The sequence below is a fragment of the Talpa occidentalis genome, unplaced genomic scaffold (genome assembly GCF_014898055.3).
Source record: "Talpa occidentalis isolate TD23 unplaced genomic scaffold, MPIMG_talOcc4v2.1 talOcc4.4, whole genome shotgun sequence".
In the NCBI taxonomy this organism is placed as follows: Eukaryota; Metazoa; Chordata; class Mammalia; order Eulipotyphla; family Talpidae; genus Talpa; species Talpa occidentalis.
In genome coordinates, this window is record NW_023604295.1 from 105,061,499 (window position 1) to 105,082,052 (window position 20,554).

A 20,554-nucleotide genomic window follows, 5' to 3' on the forward strand; every position below is an offset into this window, starting at 1 on the left:
AATCGTGTTAAATATTTTCAGTGTCTATTTATATTATCTATGATTACTATCTTTCCTTTTGTTGAATTACATTGATTAATTTTCAGATAATTACCATCATTATGACCCTAAAATAATTTCAACTTGGTCATACTATATGTTTTTCTTTTTTAATGCATTATTGGATTTAGTTTTCTAGATTTTGTTGAATATTTTTGCATCTATGTTGGTCATGGAAAGGTCTACAGTGTATTTTTTGTGGTCTTTGTCTGCCGTTGGTATCAGGAAATGAAATGGCTTCATATATATTTGGGGGTAACCCCTCTTTATTTTTGGAAGAGTTTGAAAAGGGTAGATATTACTTTATATTTAAAGACTTGGTAGAACTCACAAGTGAATACAACTTGTCCTGAACTTTTGTTTTTGGGAGACTTTTGATTATTTCAATTTCCGTGTTTCTATTGGTCTGTTCATGTTTTCTATTTCTTCCTGATTCCCCCTTTTTTTTCTTTATGGGTCTTTTTAGAAGTTTGTCTATTTTGTTTATTTTTTTTTCAGAGAACCAAATTTTGATTACCTTAATTTTTGGACTGTGTTGTGATTTCTATTTCATTTTTTTTTTTCTGCTCTAATTTGTATTATTTTCTTCCTTCTACTGGCTTTTGTTTTTGTTTGTCCTTTTCCTTAAGGTGAGGGATATGTTTATTAATAGGCTATTTTTCTTGTTTCTATATAAAGTAGAACTACAATCCATATATATTATTTCTCCTTTTCAGCAAATCATTCTTATTCTTTTGTTTTTGAACCCAGAAATAATCGTGTGGCTGGGATCTAGTATTTAATTGTACCATGAAGTTTGCTTGACTCTTTTTTCCCGGACCATTACAAAATACAACAGTCTATGTTTTCCCTTATTACACAACTTTGCAGTCACTTTAAATTAACTGAAACAGTCTTTAGTGTACATAATCAAGTAGAATTGAATCTTATACCCTTTTGACAGCTATAGACACTTGTTCAGTAAGTTAAAATAAACATATTCATACATGTACACATTACATCTTTTTTTTATCCTTTTATGGTCTCTTCCTTTTTGAGTTCCATGATTTCTATAGGTTATCATGTGAGAATTTATAATACACTCTATTTTTTTTTCCTTATGTGAAGATAAATCAGATGTATACTAACTGTGCCAAATAAACATTAACTGGTCATCAGAATTACTAAGTAAATACAGATGCCTAGTTAATTTTGAATTTCAGGTAAGCAGCAAGTCATTTTGTAATAACCATTTCCCCGACAAATACTGCATATTTATACTAACAAATGATGTTTTGTTTATATAAAATTCTAAATTACCTTGGGGTCATTTAATTTTAATTGCTACATTTGGCAACCCTCCTATTAGTCTGATATTTGGAAAATATTTGTTTCACTTTTTCACTTTAGAGTTTTGTTTGCTTTTCTTTGAATTTTATCTTTCCTCACTTATTTTTTTTTTATTTTATTTATACAAGCACTGGGTACAGTCAGAAGTGCGGGAGGGTGAGAGAATTCACCAGAGCCAGAGTGGGGAGCAGAACAAGCAGACTGAAAAAGTACACTGCTGAAGGGAGCAGCGGGCACAGCAGGAGAGTTCTGTGCACCATGTGGGACCCTCACCGGCTGCCGGGAATTGAACTTGCACTGCAGAGGCCGCGGGCAGCTTTGCAGCTCAGTGCTCAACCACTGTGCCACAGGGGAGGCCCTCCTCACTTATTTTCATTTGAGTTTGTCTTTATTCTTTATTTATTGCTGCCTCTTTGGCTCATTCTGGGACAAAAGTAGAGGAAAGAGCAATTTTCACACTATCTATAGGCTTGCAGTTACTTATTTATGCTATTAATTTATTCACTTTTCATTTAAGCCCATTTGGTGGTATGATTATCTGTTTATTTCTTTAAGCATCATCTTTTTTATAAATAAATAATTTTCTATATTGACACTTAGAATTGAGACTTCTATGAGTTCTGAATCCTCAGTGGAAAGTTGAACTTTGACAAAATCCTACTTTCACTTTTTTTGATGTGATGTATTGAGGTGCTATGTGTGCCATTCTGTGGTTGAAAATATATATCACTACTGTTTTTAAACTATGTTTCTTTATCATATCTGGGAATTTTCATGATCATAGGATAGTGGAAATTATTTTTGAAATTTACACATGGGTAACTATACTTTCTGCAAATTATATCATATTCTAAAATGCCAAATAAGTTTGTTCATGAGACATGAAAATTTATAACTTGCAATACTATTTCAAAGGCACCACATCACAATTTCAAAGCAAGAGTCTTACCAAAAACTATTACTTTACTTTTAATGACCCATCTCAAAGAATGTTCTGTTCACAGAAATAAAATATCTTACAAAAAAGATAAAGTGAAAACTTTGTAAAGAAGTAATTGCTCTAAATTTATGAAATCAGTTAAATCGCATTTTATGCTTGACAGAACCTCTTTAGAAAAATTAATAATAATAATAACATGCACATCCCAAAAGCTACTAAGATCCAGTGAGGAGTCAACCAGACAATAGTTTTCAGCTTATAAACTGAAATCTGCATCTTTAGGAATTTACTGTAACAAAATCTTATAAATTTACCCTTAGGACCATATTATACAAGAGACTCTCTTAGTCTTTGTAATCGTATAGTTTTTATAGCCTATAATACTGTTTTATGTAGAGTCATCTGGTGGTCCTAACACATTTCCCTGTAAAGACATTTTTAAGGAATATTAGTATTATCTTTAATATCCTGGTGGCGATATTTTCATTGCTTATTGAATTAGCTTATTTTATATTGTTGTTCACAATAAACAGTAACAGTTTCATTTCATAAGTTTAAATTTTATATGTTTGAAGGCCTCTCCGGTGGCCCAGTGGTTGATTGCTGGGCTGCGAAGCTGCCCGCAGCCTCTGTAGTGCCGGTTGGCTCCCCGGCCACCAGTGAGGGTTCCATATGGCGTGCAGACCTCTCCTGCTGAGCCTGCTGCTCCTTGCAGCAGTGTACCTCAATCCTTCTGCCTGTTCTGCTCCCTGCTCTGGCTCTGGTGAATTCTCTCACCCTCCTGTGCTTCTGACTATACCCAGTGCTTGTATAAATAAACAAATAAATAAATAAATAGATAGATAGATAGATAGATAGATAGATAGATAGATAGATAATTATATGTTTGATCCACACTGTGTTATTAAGCAATTTTTTCAGAATAATGATGGAAATGGCAGGTCATTCTTACATCAAAAATGTTTAAAGATTAAGCCAAATGAAAATAAAGTTTATTTTAAATGGAATGATTAAAATATTTGTGTAAAATACAAAAAAAGAGAGTTGTTATTCTTTTCTTCAAAAGTGTTTATTTTTGTTTTATATTTGAATTTTGAAGAGAAATTCATTTTATTTTGCTCAGCTAAATTATGGAAAATGTCTGGGAACCTGGAAAATAAAATGGACTCAATAAATGAAAGTTTAAGTAGAATATCATTCAGTGGCTGAGGAAAATGTTAATGAAGACCTCTTCAGATAACCATGAAGTCAACTTTAATGAAATCGATCCAAGCAGTTCTTGGTATTATTCCTAATTCCAAATAGGTCAAATAAGGTGTGCTGTTCTCTTCCATTGGGTAATCACTCAAATCAAATGTGGGAGCTGTAAGTGGAAAAACTGCTAAATACCTACAAAACATTTATATCTAACTAATAACATAATTTATTGGATTCATATTTATTATTTCCATTCAGCTCTGTTTGTAAAAAGACAGAACTGAATGTTTTCACTTTCCCTCTTTCAAATTCATGGAAAGAAAGGGAAGGAGATGGGCCTTTGTCTTTGAACAGAGGGAAAACATGTTTCTCAATCTGATTTATATAAATAAAACATGCAACATTTAAATTTATGTTCCTTGGCCCTTCAATATCTTGAATTTTTTTTTCAGATCAGCCCTTTGATGTTCTGTACTCCTCTTTCTATTTGCTCCCATTTTCTGGAAGTATATTTGATGCGTAAAAGTAGAAATGAAATCTTATGTGCCTGTCTACTTGTTCACACTTACTACTGAATTCATGTTACCCCAGGCACTGAAGGAGCAGTATTTGGGCACTCTGTCGAGACACCACACATCAGAGCAGAACCTTCTCAAGACCTTAGGTAAGTCCTAATGCTTTTACCTGTGTCATAGCTTCCATCACTACTAATCATCTTTCATATATGAAGAACCTTTCATAAATAGAAAATGTGCTATCTATTTGCATAAAATAATTGACATTCCTTGCCTGCCTGGTGACCAGATAATCAAGTATTTGATTAAGAGTAAGAAAATATGAGTTTTTGTTCAAACTTATTTTCTCCCACTTTTCCCCTAATAAGTACACCATGAGTATAAATATGAACATACCAGAAAAGTAGCATGTGGATAAAAAAAGAAAAGGCAGTTTTAGAGAAAGCTAAAAGGAAAACTGATAAAAATAAGGACTCTGGAAAATCTGACATAGAACAATGCTGTGCAGGCATACACAGATATAAAGAAAGGGGATGCAGCAAATAGGAGACAGCTGTCAGGGGTCAGCAAGTATTATGCAGAGGGAAGTACGGAAGTAAATGTAAATAGCAATCAGAAAAGGCAGAACTTCATAGCCCAAAGGTGGGTTCTTTACTTTCATATTTCCAATGCAATAAGCTACTTCCAAACTTTTGCTGTTTCTAAAAGGCACAGTTAAACATAAATGTCCTCACTACCTATAAGATTGTGAGATGAAAATTTTATAGGAAATTCTCTCAGATTAATCATGACAACTTTTGATGATATTTGAAATATTAAAATCAGTAACTGATCCATGGACATTATTAATGGAAAATATAAGTTAAGATCTAGGAAACTAGTGATGTCTTACATAATTTATGGAATAATCATTTCACAATGTATACATTTATCAAATCATTGAGATGTACACCTTAGCTAATACATCATCATATGTTACTAAAAAAGATTTTTCTTATAATAGATTTTCAATAGGCAAATTATATTCCAAATGCATTTGCTGTGCTATGAAAAACAAAGTAGTGATATTAAAAAAATTAAATCATGTATTGAAGATCACATTTAAAACTGAATCAGAATATCAGCCTGAGAGATAAAATTTTATCTTGGAAACCACAATAAAAACACTAAGCAATAAAACTATTTTATTTCATAAAGAGCGGTAATGTTTCCTCCCATCCAAATGAGTAAGAAAATGTTCAAATGAAAACAGGAAAATAAAGCTGAAAATGTTAATGCAAAACTTATTTATATTTTTAAGATAGTAAATTATTCAGAACTTTATAGTTCTACTACACAACTTGCTAGAGAACTGTTTCTCACTTCTTGAAGAACATAGAGTCAAACAAACCAGTTAACAATAACAAGAGAAGGCAGTGGTCTTCATCTGATCAATGTAACAATTATCACTCTATGCCAACACCCCACGGATTTAGGAGGATTAAAGTGAGTTGTAGGCTTGATATGTGGCCTTTTCCTCAGGAATTCTATATTCTGTATGTAATTAAATTTATGCCTCTCCACCTATCAAGTTTGAATGTCCCATGGGAACACAATCTGCTTCTCCCTTGCTTATCTGTTATGCGATAGCAGCCAACAGTGTATCTCACATTACAGTGTCTGATAAATAGTTGTTAATCGAAATTACTGAAACTGAGCAAAACTGAATAACAAGCACACTAATCAGATGTGTGAAAGGAATGTGACATCAGTTGTTGTTGCATTATTAAGAAATATGTCAATAGCGTTGATTCCAGTTTTTTTTGAAATGTTTTAATGCAAGTGCCATAATTTAGAGATTCATTCAGTAAAAAAATCTAAAGTAACTGAGATCTAAAAGAAACAGTTTTTTCCTCCTAAAATGTTAGTAATTATGCACTCATGTTTGATTTTTCACTATGAAAAGTCTATTGCCAAAAGAGAAATAAGAATTAACTGCTATTTTAATTACCTTGCTGACAGGTCTCAAAATTCATATGTATGAATTTGAATTAAAATATAGTTAGTAGATAGCCTTTCTGGTTTTTACTTTCTAATTGTTCATCAATTATTTAAACATTGAGCTAAATTAAGCTTATGTGCTAGTGCTGAAAGCAGATTAGCAACCCCCAAGATGAGTGTTACTGATCTAAATTCCAAAACTGAGAAAGAAACAAAGCACAATAATGATAGGGATATTCAATTATTCATTTGTGTGCTGAAGATTAAAAGCAGAATGTCTGAGAAGATATTTACAAGTCTTGCTGACAATTTTCCTTTTAGGACAATAAAAAGTTCTCTTAGTCTACACCTAATTCTAATTAACAATGTGAGACTGTTTGGCTAAGAGAATAGAATGGTAATTTGAGAGCAATTAGCTATGTTGTCTGTTTTTGTAAAGAATAAAAATCTTTAGAAAGGAACAATTCAAAAAGTTGATTATGGAAAATAAATAATATTTTTATTTGAAAATACTATTTCCATAATTTGTTTATTCAACAGATGTTTCATGTTGGTTTAATATGTGCCAAGTTCTGTGCTAATTTTCATGTGCATTTTTAACCTAATTGTGTAGATTTTCTGTGACTATTTTTATACAGTGTGGTATTAATTTTCACTTAAATATACGTGTGCTCAATAACCAGTAATGACACAAAGTATTTGCCTGTAATAATCCAAGTAGGAATGTTTTTCACTTTTTTATTTCTTAAATGAATGTTTATAACTCAAAATTTCTGCATTCTGCAGCAGGATGTGTTGAAATCCACATATATAATATCTATTGCCCAAAAATTGTTTGATCTGATTTCCATTAACTGTTCAAGAATGAGATAAGACAAGAATCTGGACTTGGAATCAGTGGAATAAATTAATGTTTAATGATCTAATTGGGATCTTTTCATCATTTTCATTCTTTTATGAATATAATTAAAAAACTGAAATGTTAAGGTTTATAGGCTTCAATTAATCTTTGTAAATTCATATTTTAATTTGCATCGTTCTTCTATTCAAGGAAAAAACACCATTTATTAAGTAGTAAGGATCTTGCTGAGACATTATGTCAATAAAGGGGCAAATTAGTTTGCTGGTCATTTTTTACTTTTCCTATTCCTCTCCCCTTCCTTACATTTCCCTCCCTCCCCTCCCCTCTCCTTTCTCTCTCTTTTTTCCTCTTTCTTCCTTCTTTTTTTTTGTGTGTTCATATATTAATTTAGCATTTATAGCAAATGAAAAGTATAAGCAGCTTGTCTTAGCTTGCACTTTTAGGAATAGGAAGCAACAACTGATCTAGAGATTTCTTTTATTTGAAAGAAGAAACTATAATGGGGTGTGCTAATGGGCAGAAAACCACAAAAATATAGGACAACGATGTGATTTGCATCAGAAGAAATCTCACCATAGCCTGAAGTGATTAGGCAGTAAAATTTCTTATATGTTCAGGTAACAGTTTGCATTGATTATCTTGGTTCTTAAAATACATTTCTATTCAATTGTCCATTAATGCCATTAAACCTCAATAATCAATGAGTCCCTACTATATTTCTGACACTGTGCTAATATTTACCAAGCACAAAGTTAAATGATCCCTAAGTTATGATTAAGTTTCTATTTAGCAATTGCATCTTTGCAATTGCTTTCAGTAGCATTTGCCACTGAAAGAAGTCTGAAATCTATATTCAGAGTGCTGAGATTTCTTCTAGAGACCTAGAAGAAATTCAAGTTTCACTCATTTCAAATTTTAGAATTGCATAATACCTTAAAAACAAACTTTTGTTGTCTCTTTGGTACATAAACACCCTAAAAAACAGAATTATTTTGGAAAACAATCATGGAAGAGACTGATTCAACTTCAACATTCATTCTTTTTTCCTCCATAATCCCTAGGTGACCATTATGATAAGTAGTCTGAAATTCACTGGTGTGATTGTTAGAATGCTTTCCAACTGAACACAGTTGTAGTGACCAATTACACAAAATTTATATATGTCAATAAATTGAATTTCATTTTCAATAATCATTTATAAAGAAAGTTTTATAATAAAATGAATAGTTTAAGTAACAGACTCCTATGATGTTGCAAAACCTCTTTAGTGGAAACTTTCCATGTTGTAAAAGTTTTGTTTTTCATTTATGCAGAAATATGTCATAGTAGATCACAATTTTGCACAAGAAATTAAAGTATCCTTATAAAATTTAATTTACGTGTTTGGCCTTCATTGCACTGAATATCAGAAATTAAGCCCCTATCTATTCATTTTCCCTCACCCCACCCCCCTCCCCAGTAGTTGTATTGTTAGATCAAGGGACTTCTGCTGTGCTAAAGCATTTGGTCATTGGTAGCTTCATAATCCAAAATGACATTTGTAAGGAGTTCTCATTCGTATCTCTACTTAGTCTTCATTCACCACATGTCACTATGATCTTCTTTGAGTTTCTTTTGATATCTGTCATCAGTTATCCTGAGGCATCACTACCATCAACTCTCTCAATTAAATAATAAACATCCCACCAGCTAGAATTTAGCCTTGGGTAGCAGAACACAGAGAACCATTTGAAACAAGTTCTGTTGATTTCTCTCCAAGTCCTTATCCTACAAATCAAGAAAATAGTTCTAAACAACAAACTGTAACTATTTTTGGTATATGTGCTAAATTGTTTTCAACACACTAAATTACTGAATTTTTAACACAAAATGTTTATTTTTTTTTAAGATTTATTTATTATTTATGCAAGCACTGGGTACAGTCAGAAGTGCGGGAGGGTGAGAGAATTCACCAGAGCCAGAGTGGGGAACAGAACAGGCAGATGGATGAAATACACTGCTGAGGGGAGCAGCGGGCGCTGCAGGAGAGGTCTGCGCGCCTTGTGGGACCCTCGCCAGTGGCCAGGGATAGAACCGGCACTGGGGAGGCCGCAGGCAGCTTTGCAGCCCAGCGCTCAACCACAGCGCCACCAGGGGAGGCCCAAACACAAAATGTTTATAAGTTTAAAAAACACAAAAGATTTTTTTATTAGCTTCCCTTTTCTACCACCCACCATTTGTATCAAAGGAGACTGCCTAGGGAATAGGGGCACAAAAAGTATAATGAAATGGGACAGGAGGAAATTACATTAACATCTCAAAATACTTTTCTACCACATACATATTTCCCTTAATTCTTTAACCTTCTTACTTATCCAGGGCCTCCCTGGTGGCAACAAGGGGTTAAGACGCAACCTGTAAAGCTGTCTGCAGCCTCTGCAGCACGAGTTCAATCCCCAGCCAGCCAGGGAGACACCCACATGGCACAGCAGACCTCTCCTGCCTCGCCCACTGCTCCCCTCAGCAGTGTACTCTAGTCAATCTGCCTGTTCTGTTCCCCACTCTGTCTCTGGTGAATCCTCCCACCCCCCACACCTCTGGCCTGTACCCTAGTTCTTGTATGCATAAATAAATAAATCTTTAAAAAAAAAGAAACTTCTTATCCATAAGAAAACTTTATAATTATCTATTTAGAGATGATCAACTGAGACATTGCTAGTCTCTAACTTGCCCAAACCAAGACCTAGTCAGCTGTCAAACTTTGTCCACTTTTTGAATTGGAATCCTCCAAGTCAGTGTTAGCAAAGTACTCTGCTGTCTGGTTACAATGGCAATGGATATCTCAGGTCCAAAATGAATATGAACATAGTAAAATTTTTCTCAGTAAATAGTTAATAAAGATGAGTATGGGGAGGGAGAAGGCCCTATGTCACACATGGTACAAAAATAAAACAAAATTGAACACATTTTAGATGAATATTTTACTATCAAATATGTGAGTAGTAACTCCAAATATATATACTCATACTCATATACTCATACTCATACCCATCACCATCCTCATCACGGTACTCATCACCCAATCCTACGTACTCTACATCCAGTTGACTCCCTCTACCTCTTCCTATCATTTCATTCCTTTCCCATCTAGTAACCAACAACTTTGTTGTCAGAGTCTAAGGGTTTGTTTTTGGTTATTTTTGTTGGTTCAATTTGTTTTGTTATTTTTTTTATATTCTACATGTGAATAAAGTCTTAGGGTATTAAGTGTTTTTCTTTCTGACTTATTCCACTTATCATAATCGACTCAAGATCTATTTATACTGTCACAGATGCCAAGTTTTTATCTTTTTATGATTGAATAGTATTTCATTGTGTATATGTACTACATAATTTTTTAACCATTTTTTTCCCTATAACTGGGCACTTAGGTTGTTTCCATATCTTCGGTATTGTGAATAATGTTCCAATGGGCATAGGAGTGAACACATCTTTACAAATAGTGCTTGCATGTCTTTTGGATAGATAATTAGAAGTGGTAATTCTATTTTAAAATAAATGCACTTTTTCCTCACATTTGTAAATTCATTTAGTTATGTGTCTTTATATGTCAGATTCATAATCTGTTTTAGGACATAAATCTTACTAATTTCTGTGTGAATGGTTTCATCATATCCAAATTTATATAATTACAACTAATGTTATGAATAATTGTTATGACCATATGTTATGACCATACTATTCAAAATGGTATATATTTGGGTATATTTGAAGAAATGAATTATAAAACAAACATTGGTGTGTGTATATTTGAAATTTAGATACCATGTGCAGAGTAAAAGATATATGAGTGGAAAAAACATTGAGCTCATTTTTTTCAAGTTTTCAAATGTTCTATGACAGTGTGATTTTTGTTTAAAAAAACAACAAAATACAGACATTTCTTTTAAAAAACATATATTCAAAACCTGACCCCTTCAAGGATTTTATGAAGATGTGCAAGAGATGAAAATTTCAAAATTGCTTTGGTGAGTGAAAAAAAAATTTAAAGTGTGATATCACTCTTTCTAAATGCTGGTTCAATTCCTTTAATATCACTTTCAAGTCTCTTAAGTTCAACTACTCTACTAAAGGAGCTAATCCTCAAGGATTAAAATATTTGATGTGGTTCTCTCTATGCAAAACTGTTCTGAATCTCTTTCCTTGAAAGAAAACCATTGCTCTGGATGATGGTGAATATCAGCCTGAGGGGACTTTTGCCCTAAAGTCTTGTGGTCAAGGGGAACATGAGCAAGTGTTGCCCCAGAGAACAGTGCTTACTCCAAAAGACCAGTTCTCTCAAGGACTCTCTCTCTACTCCCACAGTGCTTTCTATAACTATATTCTGTTGTCTGTATTCTGCCTTCTTTTTCTCTTTCATCTAGTTTTATACCTAATGGTAATTTGGAAGTCACCTTCCAACTATATATATTTTTTTTTTGTAGGAACAGCTATCTAAAACACTTATTTTTAACCTCAAAATATATGTAGTCAACCTCTAGTCACATTTGTACTTGTGAAACACCCATTTCTCAGACTAATGTCACTTGTTCTGGGCACATTTCCCTGAGCCAGTAGAAGTCACTTGATATAGAAATGTCTTCTCTCTCTATGTTAACTAATTTCTAGATGCATAAAGATTAATTTGAAACTTTTCAAGTTTGTAAAACTTATCACACTTGAAAGGTCCTAATATTAATGATTTTCATTAAAACTCTCATTTTTCCAAAATAGGGAGTCTGTAGAAGGATTCTTACATGATGTTTGTAGAAATTCATTTATTAAAACTCCATCATTAATATTGAAAATATATAAAATATTTAAACAAAGAAATTTATCATGACCTACTTTCCATGTGTAGTACAAAGGGAAATTACAAGAAATTTATTAAATCATTATGCAAATGAGAGTAAATAATTGATGTTAACAAATGAAGTGTTTCCTATAGAACCAAAAAAATAAATAAGGCAATCAAAAATCATTCTAAAATTCATTTTGACTTTTCTTGAAAAGGCAAGGATTTTTATTTAGTCTACCCTATTATTTGTTTTTTTAGTTACCTGATGTTATCTTTTAATCCATGATAATTTTTCCATTTTCTATTAATGATTCTTTTGTTTTTCTCTTAGACTTGAATCACCAACCAGGTCCTTGATAATGGAAGCTCCTCGAGGGGTTCAGGTGAGTGCTGCTGCAGGAGACTTCAAGGCCACCTGTAGGAAGGAGCTCCATTTGCAGTCCACAGAGGGGGAGGTGAGTTCTAAGGGGTAGACACTGATCCTTTACTGCTGATGGGGCTTCTCTTGAAATTACATGCATGTGGTCCCAGGTGAAATTTAAAGAACCACTTCAAAGCAAAGCTTAAATTATGAGAATATTAAAACTTCCTGATTATAAAATTTGATAAAACATTTTTGAAGTCAAAACTCATTTATACTATACTGAAAGACATTTCATGAGTCAGTTATAAATCTAAATTCTTGCAGTTTCTAAATAGACAGATAAACACAATGAAGTTCAAAATAATTTCAAGAATGAAGGCAATCGTTTTTTGTTGTTTTGTTCTATTTTGGTCTTCAGAAAGTACTTTGGATATTTGTTTCTTTTTAGAGAAGTAGCACCTATATTTTTCTAAAGGGAAAAAAAAACACAAAAGTTTATTTTACTCTATAACCTGATTATTATTTCTTTTATCAGGAGATACATGCTAATATTTTTCTTCTATGTCACTTTATTTCCTCCACAAATCTCCTTTGAGTCATTGTTCCCTTAAAATATCATCTGGGGTCTCCCTGGTGACATAGGAGTTAAGTCTCAGCACTATTACCATTATGGCCTAGGTTTGACCCTGGCACAAGTGGCACAAGTGGCTCCCCTTAGCAGTGTATTTTAGTAGATCTGCCCATTCTGCTCCTTACTCTGTCTCTGGTGAATCCTCTCACCCCTGTACCTCTGGCCTACACCCCAGTTCTTCTATGCATAAATAAATAAATAAATAAATAAATAAATAAATAAATAAATAATCTTTAGAAAATAAAATATCATCTGCTTTTTCTCAATAGCTGATGTAAAGGAAATATAAGGGATTGCGGTGAGAATTTTTTTAATGAAAAAATAATGAATGTAATAGTTATAAGGATATAAAATAAGTATTAACTTTGCAATGCAAAGAAATAACTGAAAAAAGTAAACTCATATAAAATTGAATTTAAAAAATAAACCCTTTGTCTTAAGTCTTCTACCTTTTACTACAATGTGAAATTCACTCATGAAATTTATGTACCTTATTTACTACATGTATAGTGATGGTTGTGACTTCAGAATCACATTTTTGCTAATTCTAGAAATTTCTCAAAATTATACTTCATGGGTTAACTCTCCCAGTTTTCTCTGTGGCGTTTTTTTCTGAAATGCTGAAGAAAGGCTTTCATTTTCTGTGTCTCCTAATATTTTAGCCTCTGCTTTCTAGTTTCTATTTTACTGTCTCTCTGTTCTCACTCTGATATGTTATTTAGAACTGTATGCCCAGGTTTCTCTCCAGTGTCTAATATCTCATTTAGCACCTACACAGACCTTTTATTTTAGTAATTGAATTGTTCATTTCTAGGATGTTATTCTCTGTTTTTCAGTTCTACCTTAACTTCTTGGTAATTACTCTTTTGTTTGTTAGTTTGGTTTAGCTCTTCCTTAATTATTTCAAATCCTTATACATAACATGTATGTTCTATTCCATTTATTTTTACTACAACTCCCAAAGTCCTTGAAACTCTAAATCTGTTGTATTGTTGATTCTACCAGTTAATTCCCTTAGGATTTTCTCCTTTAATATGCTTATTTTTTTTAAAGATTTATTTATTTATGCAAGCACTGGGTACAGTCTGAAGCGCAGGAGGATGAGAGAATTCACCAGAGCGGGGAACAGAACAGGCAGACTGACAAAATACACTGCTGAGGGGAGCAGCGGGCTTCACAGGAGAGGTCTGTTGCGCCATGTGGGACCCTCACCAGCGGCCAGGGATCAAACCTGCGCTGCAGAGGCTGTGGGCAGCTTCGCAGCCCAGCAGTCAACCGCTGCGCCACCAGGGGAGGCCCCGCTTATTTATTTTTTATTATGAAGTCACAAAGATCAAGTTGAGAAGAAAAAGAATCAAGAGATAATTTTAAAAGATACACTAGAACAGAGCATGGCCCCCCTGACATTGGAATGAAAGCATAAATGAATAGAATAAAAAGGAAGATGTTACTTTTTACCTTTATGTTATTAGCTCATTTGCTGATTCAAGATAAATTTATCATTTCCTTTTGTATAAGCATACTTACTGGACCAGTTTTATTATATATTACAATTTAAATGATCAAGAAATATGCTTTATAAAATTTATATATGTGTGCATATATATCCATATTACATTTCAGAATCTCTCTCCACTGCATTTGCAGACCAGAATACGTTATCTACCAAGGCATGACAGAAAGATTTCTTTAATGTCTTACATTGTTTTTAAAAGTTGCTTTTATTATGCAAATCATTTCATTCAAATATTCATAATGAATCATCCTATAATAAATATAGTGGTTATTAATCTCTGGTCTGCTCCTATTATGCACTGCTTTACTTATAGTCTTTTATTCAGTATATCAGCAGAACCCTTGAATTCCATTACAGGTTATAATTTAGTTGTAAATTGAGTATTATGCTATAAATAAATCATAGCTAGACGTGTTCAGCCATGGTCATTTTTTATATTAAATAAATAATAATAAAGAAAAGTGCAGCACTTTATATTAGAACAATAGCATGTAATTTCCTAGGAAGAAGTGTGAAATGATAAAAAATCTTTTTCTTTGCTTCATTGACTATGTCATAGACAAGCAGATTGATCACTTACCAAATAATACAGAAAGATATAAAGTTCCACTCCTTAATTTTTAAACTGTTTAATATCAGAACTGGCACAGTACTGAGATAACCAAAGTAAGAAATAGAAAATATAAGAATGAAATTACACAAATCCTGCACTGCAGAAGTTTCAGTCAATTCAGACACAGTATTACTGGAAATTTAATGTTCATCTCTGAAGACAACAGCAATCATAATTAGAGGTGCAACATCATAAGTGTTCATTATAGCATATGAAAGGCAGTAAGGGACTAACATGTAGGTAATGAGATCAAAGAGAAAGAAGAAAGCAATCTTTATTTTTAAATTAATTAAATTTTTCTATGTCAGTGATAGGCCAGATTTCAACAGATCAGAATCAGATTTGTTAATTCTTGGTGGAAGCAAGACAGTGAACTGTAACTTAAAAGCTCGAGGGTGTGATTTTGAGAACTGGGAAGAGTTTCAGAACAAATAGATTATACAGTTTATAGGGCAAAATAGAAAAGAGATATTAATTTTAGAAGTTGGAAAATGAATAGTATAATAACTAACTGAGCAGGACAGAAGAGGACCGGGACAGGGACAAGTCCGTCTATTCTGCAGAAACCTACAGCAAAGTTGGGTTTGGAAGACAGGTGGTTGAGCACCACACTGTGAAGCCATCCACAGTCTCTGCAGCACGGGTTCCATCCCGGCCAGCCGGGGAGAGACCCACATGGCGCTGCAGACCTCTCCTGTCTTGCCTGCTGCTCCCCTCAACAGTGTATTTCATCAGTCTGCCTGTTCTGTTCCCCATTCTGTCTCTGTTGAATCCTCTCACATTCCCACGCATCTGGCCTGTAACCCAGTTCTTGTATAAATAAATAAATCTTAAAAAAATAAAAAGGGGCCTCCCCGCTGCGCAGTGGTTGGGCGCTGGGTTGCCAGGCTGCCTGCAGCCTTTGCAGCGCTGGTTCGAATCCCAGCCACTGGGCGAGGGTCCCACATTGGCACACAGACCTCTCCTGCTGTGCCTGCTGCTCCCCTCAGCAGTGTATTTTGTCAGTCTGCCTGTTCTGTTCCCCTCTCTGGCTCTGGTGAATTCACTCACCCTCCCGCGCTTCTGACTGTACCCAGTGCTTATATAAATAAATAAATCTTTAAAAAAAATAAAAAGAAAAATCAATATATAACACCTCTTTTAACCACACAGGATTTAATTTTCCACATTAAGCCAAGAAAATAGAATTTTCTCTTTTTAAAGGACTTGTTCATTATAATTTATTAACAAAATCGATCTCTTTTATAATGATGAAGCTAGTTTGCATCTCAGAAATTTATGGAGTTAATTGTTGTCACCTAGTTAAATGCTCTCTGGAGTGGCCCCTAAATAAATGTGAGAATTGGAGGACACACAGCAGCTGCACACCTCAAGGCCCTGATCTTCCACAGCTAAGTGTTGATGAGTGCTCTAGAGCTGCACTTGCTTTCCAAGGCTGATGTTCACATGCCCCACCTTTGTAAAACAACTGTTCCCACCTGTAAGAGCAACTATTCTTCACCTGTATGAAACTATTCTTCAGGATTAATCACTCAGGCTACACCAATGGAAAGACAATCAGTTCCATAACTATACAAACAAGTGATGTGGTGGGATGACAACAAGCCACTGGGATGAACCTGTAACATCTATTTATATGCTTACTAATCAATAAATCATTGGCAGTATCTTACCTTCCTATGATCAGTCCTTCATGAACCTCCTTTCCACATGCTCTTTACATTTTTTGCACTATTCTTTATTATCTATGCCTCAAGGTTTCTAGGTCAAAATACAATCTCCTAGCATTTTTTCAGAGTGAACTCTTCTCCAAATATGCAGACTTAAATCCCACAGACTAGAGTTTTTCCCTATAATTTGGTATTTGCAAAGATACAATAATATCTGCTCTCTGAATGTAGTCTCACTCCTTAAAAGAGAAGCAAACAAAGAGAATGAGTTATGTAAGTTCCCTCCGTCTCTCAAACTCAACCAGTGAGAGGAGTCTTCCCCTCCTCCTCTGTGCAAAAGTGAAAGGGATGAGTGTGTAAGAACAAGTGTGCCATTGATGTCTCCCAGCATGGAAACACAAAACCGGAAGTGAGATCCAACATCAACACCCAGAAACCACATAATCACTTTCTTTTGTCTAATTTTGTGCATTTAAAACATTCATGTAGGGGGAAAAAATCTTCTAAAACAATTAGAAGAAAAAACATTTTTATCTTTCTTTGCTTCCCTCTCATTTAAGCCTGTTGTAATTGTGGGGTAATCAATTTCAAAATTTAAGTTACAAACAGATGCTTTAATCATGTTTTATGACTTTGAATGCTATTGGTAAATGCAATCACTCATTTTTTGATTCAATTATTTATTCAACAACTATTTGTATTATGTGGAATCCATATTTGTATTATGTGGAATCCATATTTGTATTATGTGGAATCCATATGAAGTTATAAAAAAATTCAAGTTGATTCTGCCTTTGACTACATGTTTAATGGGGAAAGTAAGATATAAATATAACTATTAAAAACATATCAAGCAATCAGCAAAATAAAATAATAGTGGTAATAAATTGCTATGGAAAAAACTTTCTTTCCAAATTGGAACATCAAGTAAATGTCTGCAGAGGAAAACATAGTTGAACTGGGATATGGTGGAGAAGAGAGACCTGTCCAAGGAGAGGGAAGAACATTATGTCACATATGCACTGGCACAATTCTGTGCACTATTCTTGACCTTGAGCCAAAGGCAGGTCCTGTCCATATGCATCTTACTTGCAAGTAAGTGAATCAGGAATAAATGAATGAATACACACCTAGTATTATGTTAGAAAGAGATTGACACAGAGAAAAGTGAAACTAATAAGGAGAGATTAATGATTAGCATTACTATTTTTTTAATTTTGTGATTTAGTAAAATTAATCATTTTAATTTTAAGTGATTCACAAGAATATTTAATGTGAAATTGACTTTTTATTGTAATTTTGTAATTATTTTTTAATTTTTACAAAATGATTTGTAATGTTTAATGTAAATCATACAGGTGTATAACAACTCTATTCAATGAAGAATTGTAGAAAAGTCCTTTCAATAATGGTGACCCTTTAATACATATCTCAAAAAAACATCCTCACATCTAAATAATTCTAAGATATGCATGCATATAGTATGTAAATCCTTTTCCTGGTTCACTGACAATATGCAATAGATTCCTGCGTTTCAAAAATTGAGAAGTTTTTGAAATGTAACAGTGGAAATCATCTCCCTCCTACCCCTGTTCTCTAACTGTCCAGTCAGTATCTCCTCCACTTGTGTCTTGAGATAAGTACTTCAGGCTAAGGAAATAGGCAGTTGAGAAGGCCAAAAGCCAGAGTTTTTTGGTATGTTTGATAAAAGCAAGAACAAGTGCAAGAAGAATTATGGGAAATGATAGAGTAATGGCCAAATTATATAGGACCTGTGAGTTATGGAAGGGAATTAAGATTTATTTTAAATGTAGTGGGATACCATTAGAGAGTTTTGAGCACTAGGTAATATGACTTGATTTGCACTTCTTCAAATTTGACTCTAGTAGTAATGTAAAACATGCTATAAGAACACTAGAATAGCAGCTGGGAGGTAAAAAGGGGGACTGTTGCAGGATTCCTATTAAGAAATGAACTGGACTTAGATGAGGATAAATATGTAGAAAATGGAATACTCTGATTCTTCTATTTAGAGATATCTTTCGGCAGTAACCAGCTACATAACAACATAATCAATCAATAACAAGTGAAAGTTGTTTCTTTGCTGGTCAAAACTGATACCCAATTTTTATTTCTTTGGAACTTTCTCCATGCATGTCAATATTTGTGATGACTGTCCCTTCAAGTATTGAGTCATTTTGCTGTTAGAAGAATTAGCAAAATAGATGTTGAATCTAGGTAATATGTTTTGTAGATTTTTTAAATCCAATTTTATCAGTTGCTAATTGTGTCAGTTACCATTCAGTATATCCTTTAGACAGTGACTCAACTTGGTTTAATGAGTATTTAAAAATATTAAACTAGGGAGTAAGTTTTTTTTTAATTAATTGCCTAACCCTTTAGTAATGTCCTCTCCATAAACATCCTTGTTTCTTTGTTTATTTTTTGGACTAGGAGTGATTAAGAAGTTAAATTGAGAGAGACTGTCAAAATCATTTATTTTCTATGGTGTTTGAATAACTGAGTTGACCCCTTAAGCAGATTGCACACTCCTGCTCTTCAGATGGAGGGCTCTCTGTCAGAATGCATCATTTCTCAAAGGAGAAGATAGCTGCAGAGCTTTTGGGCTGTGCTGTGGGGATGTAATTTGTTTGTTCAGCAAAGCATGGCAGCTAAACCAATAGGATAGTGTGTTGTGTAGTCTTCTTTATTAGACCATGTTGTAAAGCTCAGAGGAATGCAGAATGCTAAAATGAACTAAAATGCAATTTCTTTTCTCCCTAGATATTTTTGAATGCAGACACAATCCGGCTGGGAAATCTACCGACCGGCTCCTTTTCATCTTCATCTGGTTCCTCAAGTTCTCGACAGACAGTGTATGAACTGTGTGTCTGCCCCAATGGCAAACTTTACCTTTCTCCAGCAGGAGTAGGTTCCACTTGTCAGTCCAGTAGCAACATCTGCTTGTGGAGCTGAAGTGACTGATTTCTCCTCACACCAGAATAGCCTTTTGTTCCTGTCCGTCTGCTTCACAGTTCTGCTCGGTTTCCCTTGTGATCAGTTCAGAGCGTCTTCAAATGGTCCACAGAGCAACTTCTTCCAGTGTAAGCAGGGATTCAGCGCCACTTCTCTGGTGATATACTGTACCGCTCAACATACAGAGTGCGAGTGACAGAGCAGTGGACAAATCATCTTCAGCAGGAAAACTGGATCATAACTTTTGCTCAAAAGGGAGAATAACATAGGTGCCTTTGCTACATGAAGTGAAGCACACAGTTTTAGATTTTTGCAGGACCTGGATATGAACTGCACATAGATACATTACATAGATGAATTTCCCGGTATCCAATGGCAAGATGAAATGGTTAACCCTGTAAGAAAACTAATTCTACAGATTGAAAGCACAATTTTCCATTCATCTTTTTTGGATGTAAACTTTTATCCCCAAAATTTTAAAATTTTGAAGCATTATGTAATGCTTGCTTTACTAAATATTCAATTCAATACCTGGTTTTTAACAAAACAAAACAAGACAGAATCCCGCCCTGAGTTTTATTTGTTTCTTTAAATTCAATGTGTTGTTACTCTTTGTCTACTAAGTCTAGAATTTTGTACGTTAGGTAATTTTGAAAGCACTCAGCAATATAATCTTTACAGAATTAACAAAATGCCATTATAATGTCATTTGTCAGATCTGAATGGCCTTATGTAGTATTAGTTGGCTACTGCATGTGACGTATTTGCTTTTTAAACACATCTAATTTATTGCAATATAAGGTAGGATTAAGAGGGCAATACTGTTGGTGTGGTATCCATAGTATTTTTTTTTTTTTTAGTTCACATGCTATCCTTTCCACCTAGGTTATAATAGTATAATTTTTCTTTGCTCCATTCACTTTATACTTGATTCTGACTGCTAAAATTCAAACATCTTCTAAATAAATAAATACTAATGCAATGCATAATGCTGAGAATGGCTTCACTTTCCATTGGAATATCATCTTCAGATTTGTATCTATGTATTTTTATTGAGGTTAAGATTGAAGATTAGAAATTAAATTCAAAAATCCCTAGTTAAGAGT

At 33.8% G+C, this 20,554-nt stretch overlaps 1 protein-coding gene across 5 annotated transcripts in view; it reads left to right on the forward strand.

The window, feature by feature from the left end:
- The window catches only part of SGCZ (sarcoglycan zeta), an 874,970-nt gene extending 854,949 nt beyond the window's left edge, over positions 1–20,021 (forward strand). For all 5 annotated transcript variants that reach the window (XM_054700821.1, XM_037525979.2, XM_054700823.1 and 2 more), the window contains 3 exons: positions 4,097–4,169; positions 12,010–12,133; positions 19,257–20,021. In XM_054700821.1, the coding sequence (XP_054556796.1) occupies positions 4,097–4,169; positions 12,010–12,133; positions 19,257–19,448 (389 nt within the window). In that variant the 3' untranslated portion in view covers positions 19,449–20,021. The remainder of the gene's footprint in view (positions 1–4,096; positions 4,170–12,009; positions 12,134–19,256) is intronic.
- Positions 20,022–20,554: the final 533 nt, after the last annotated feature.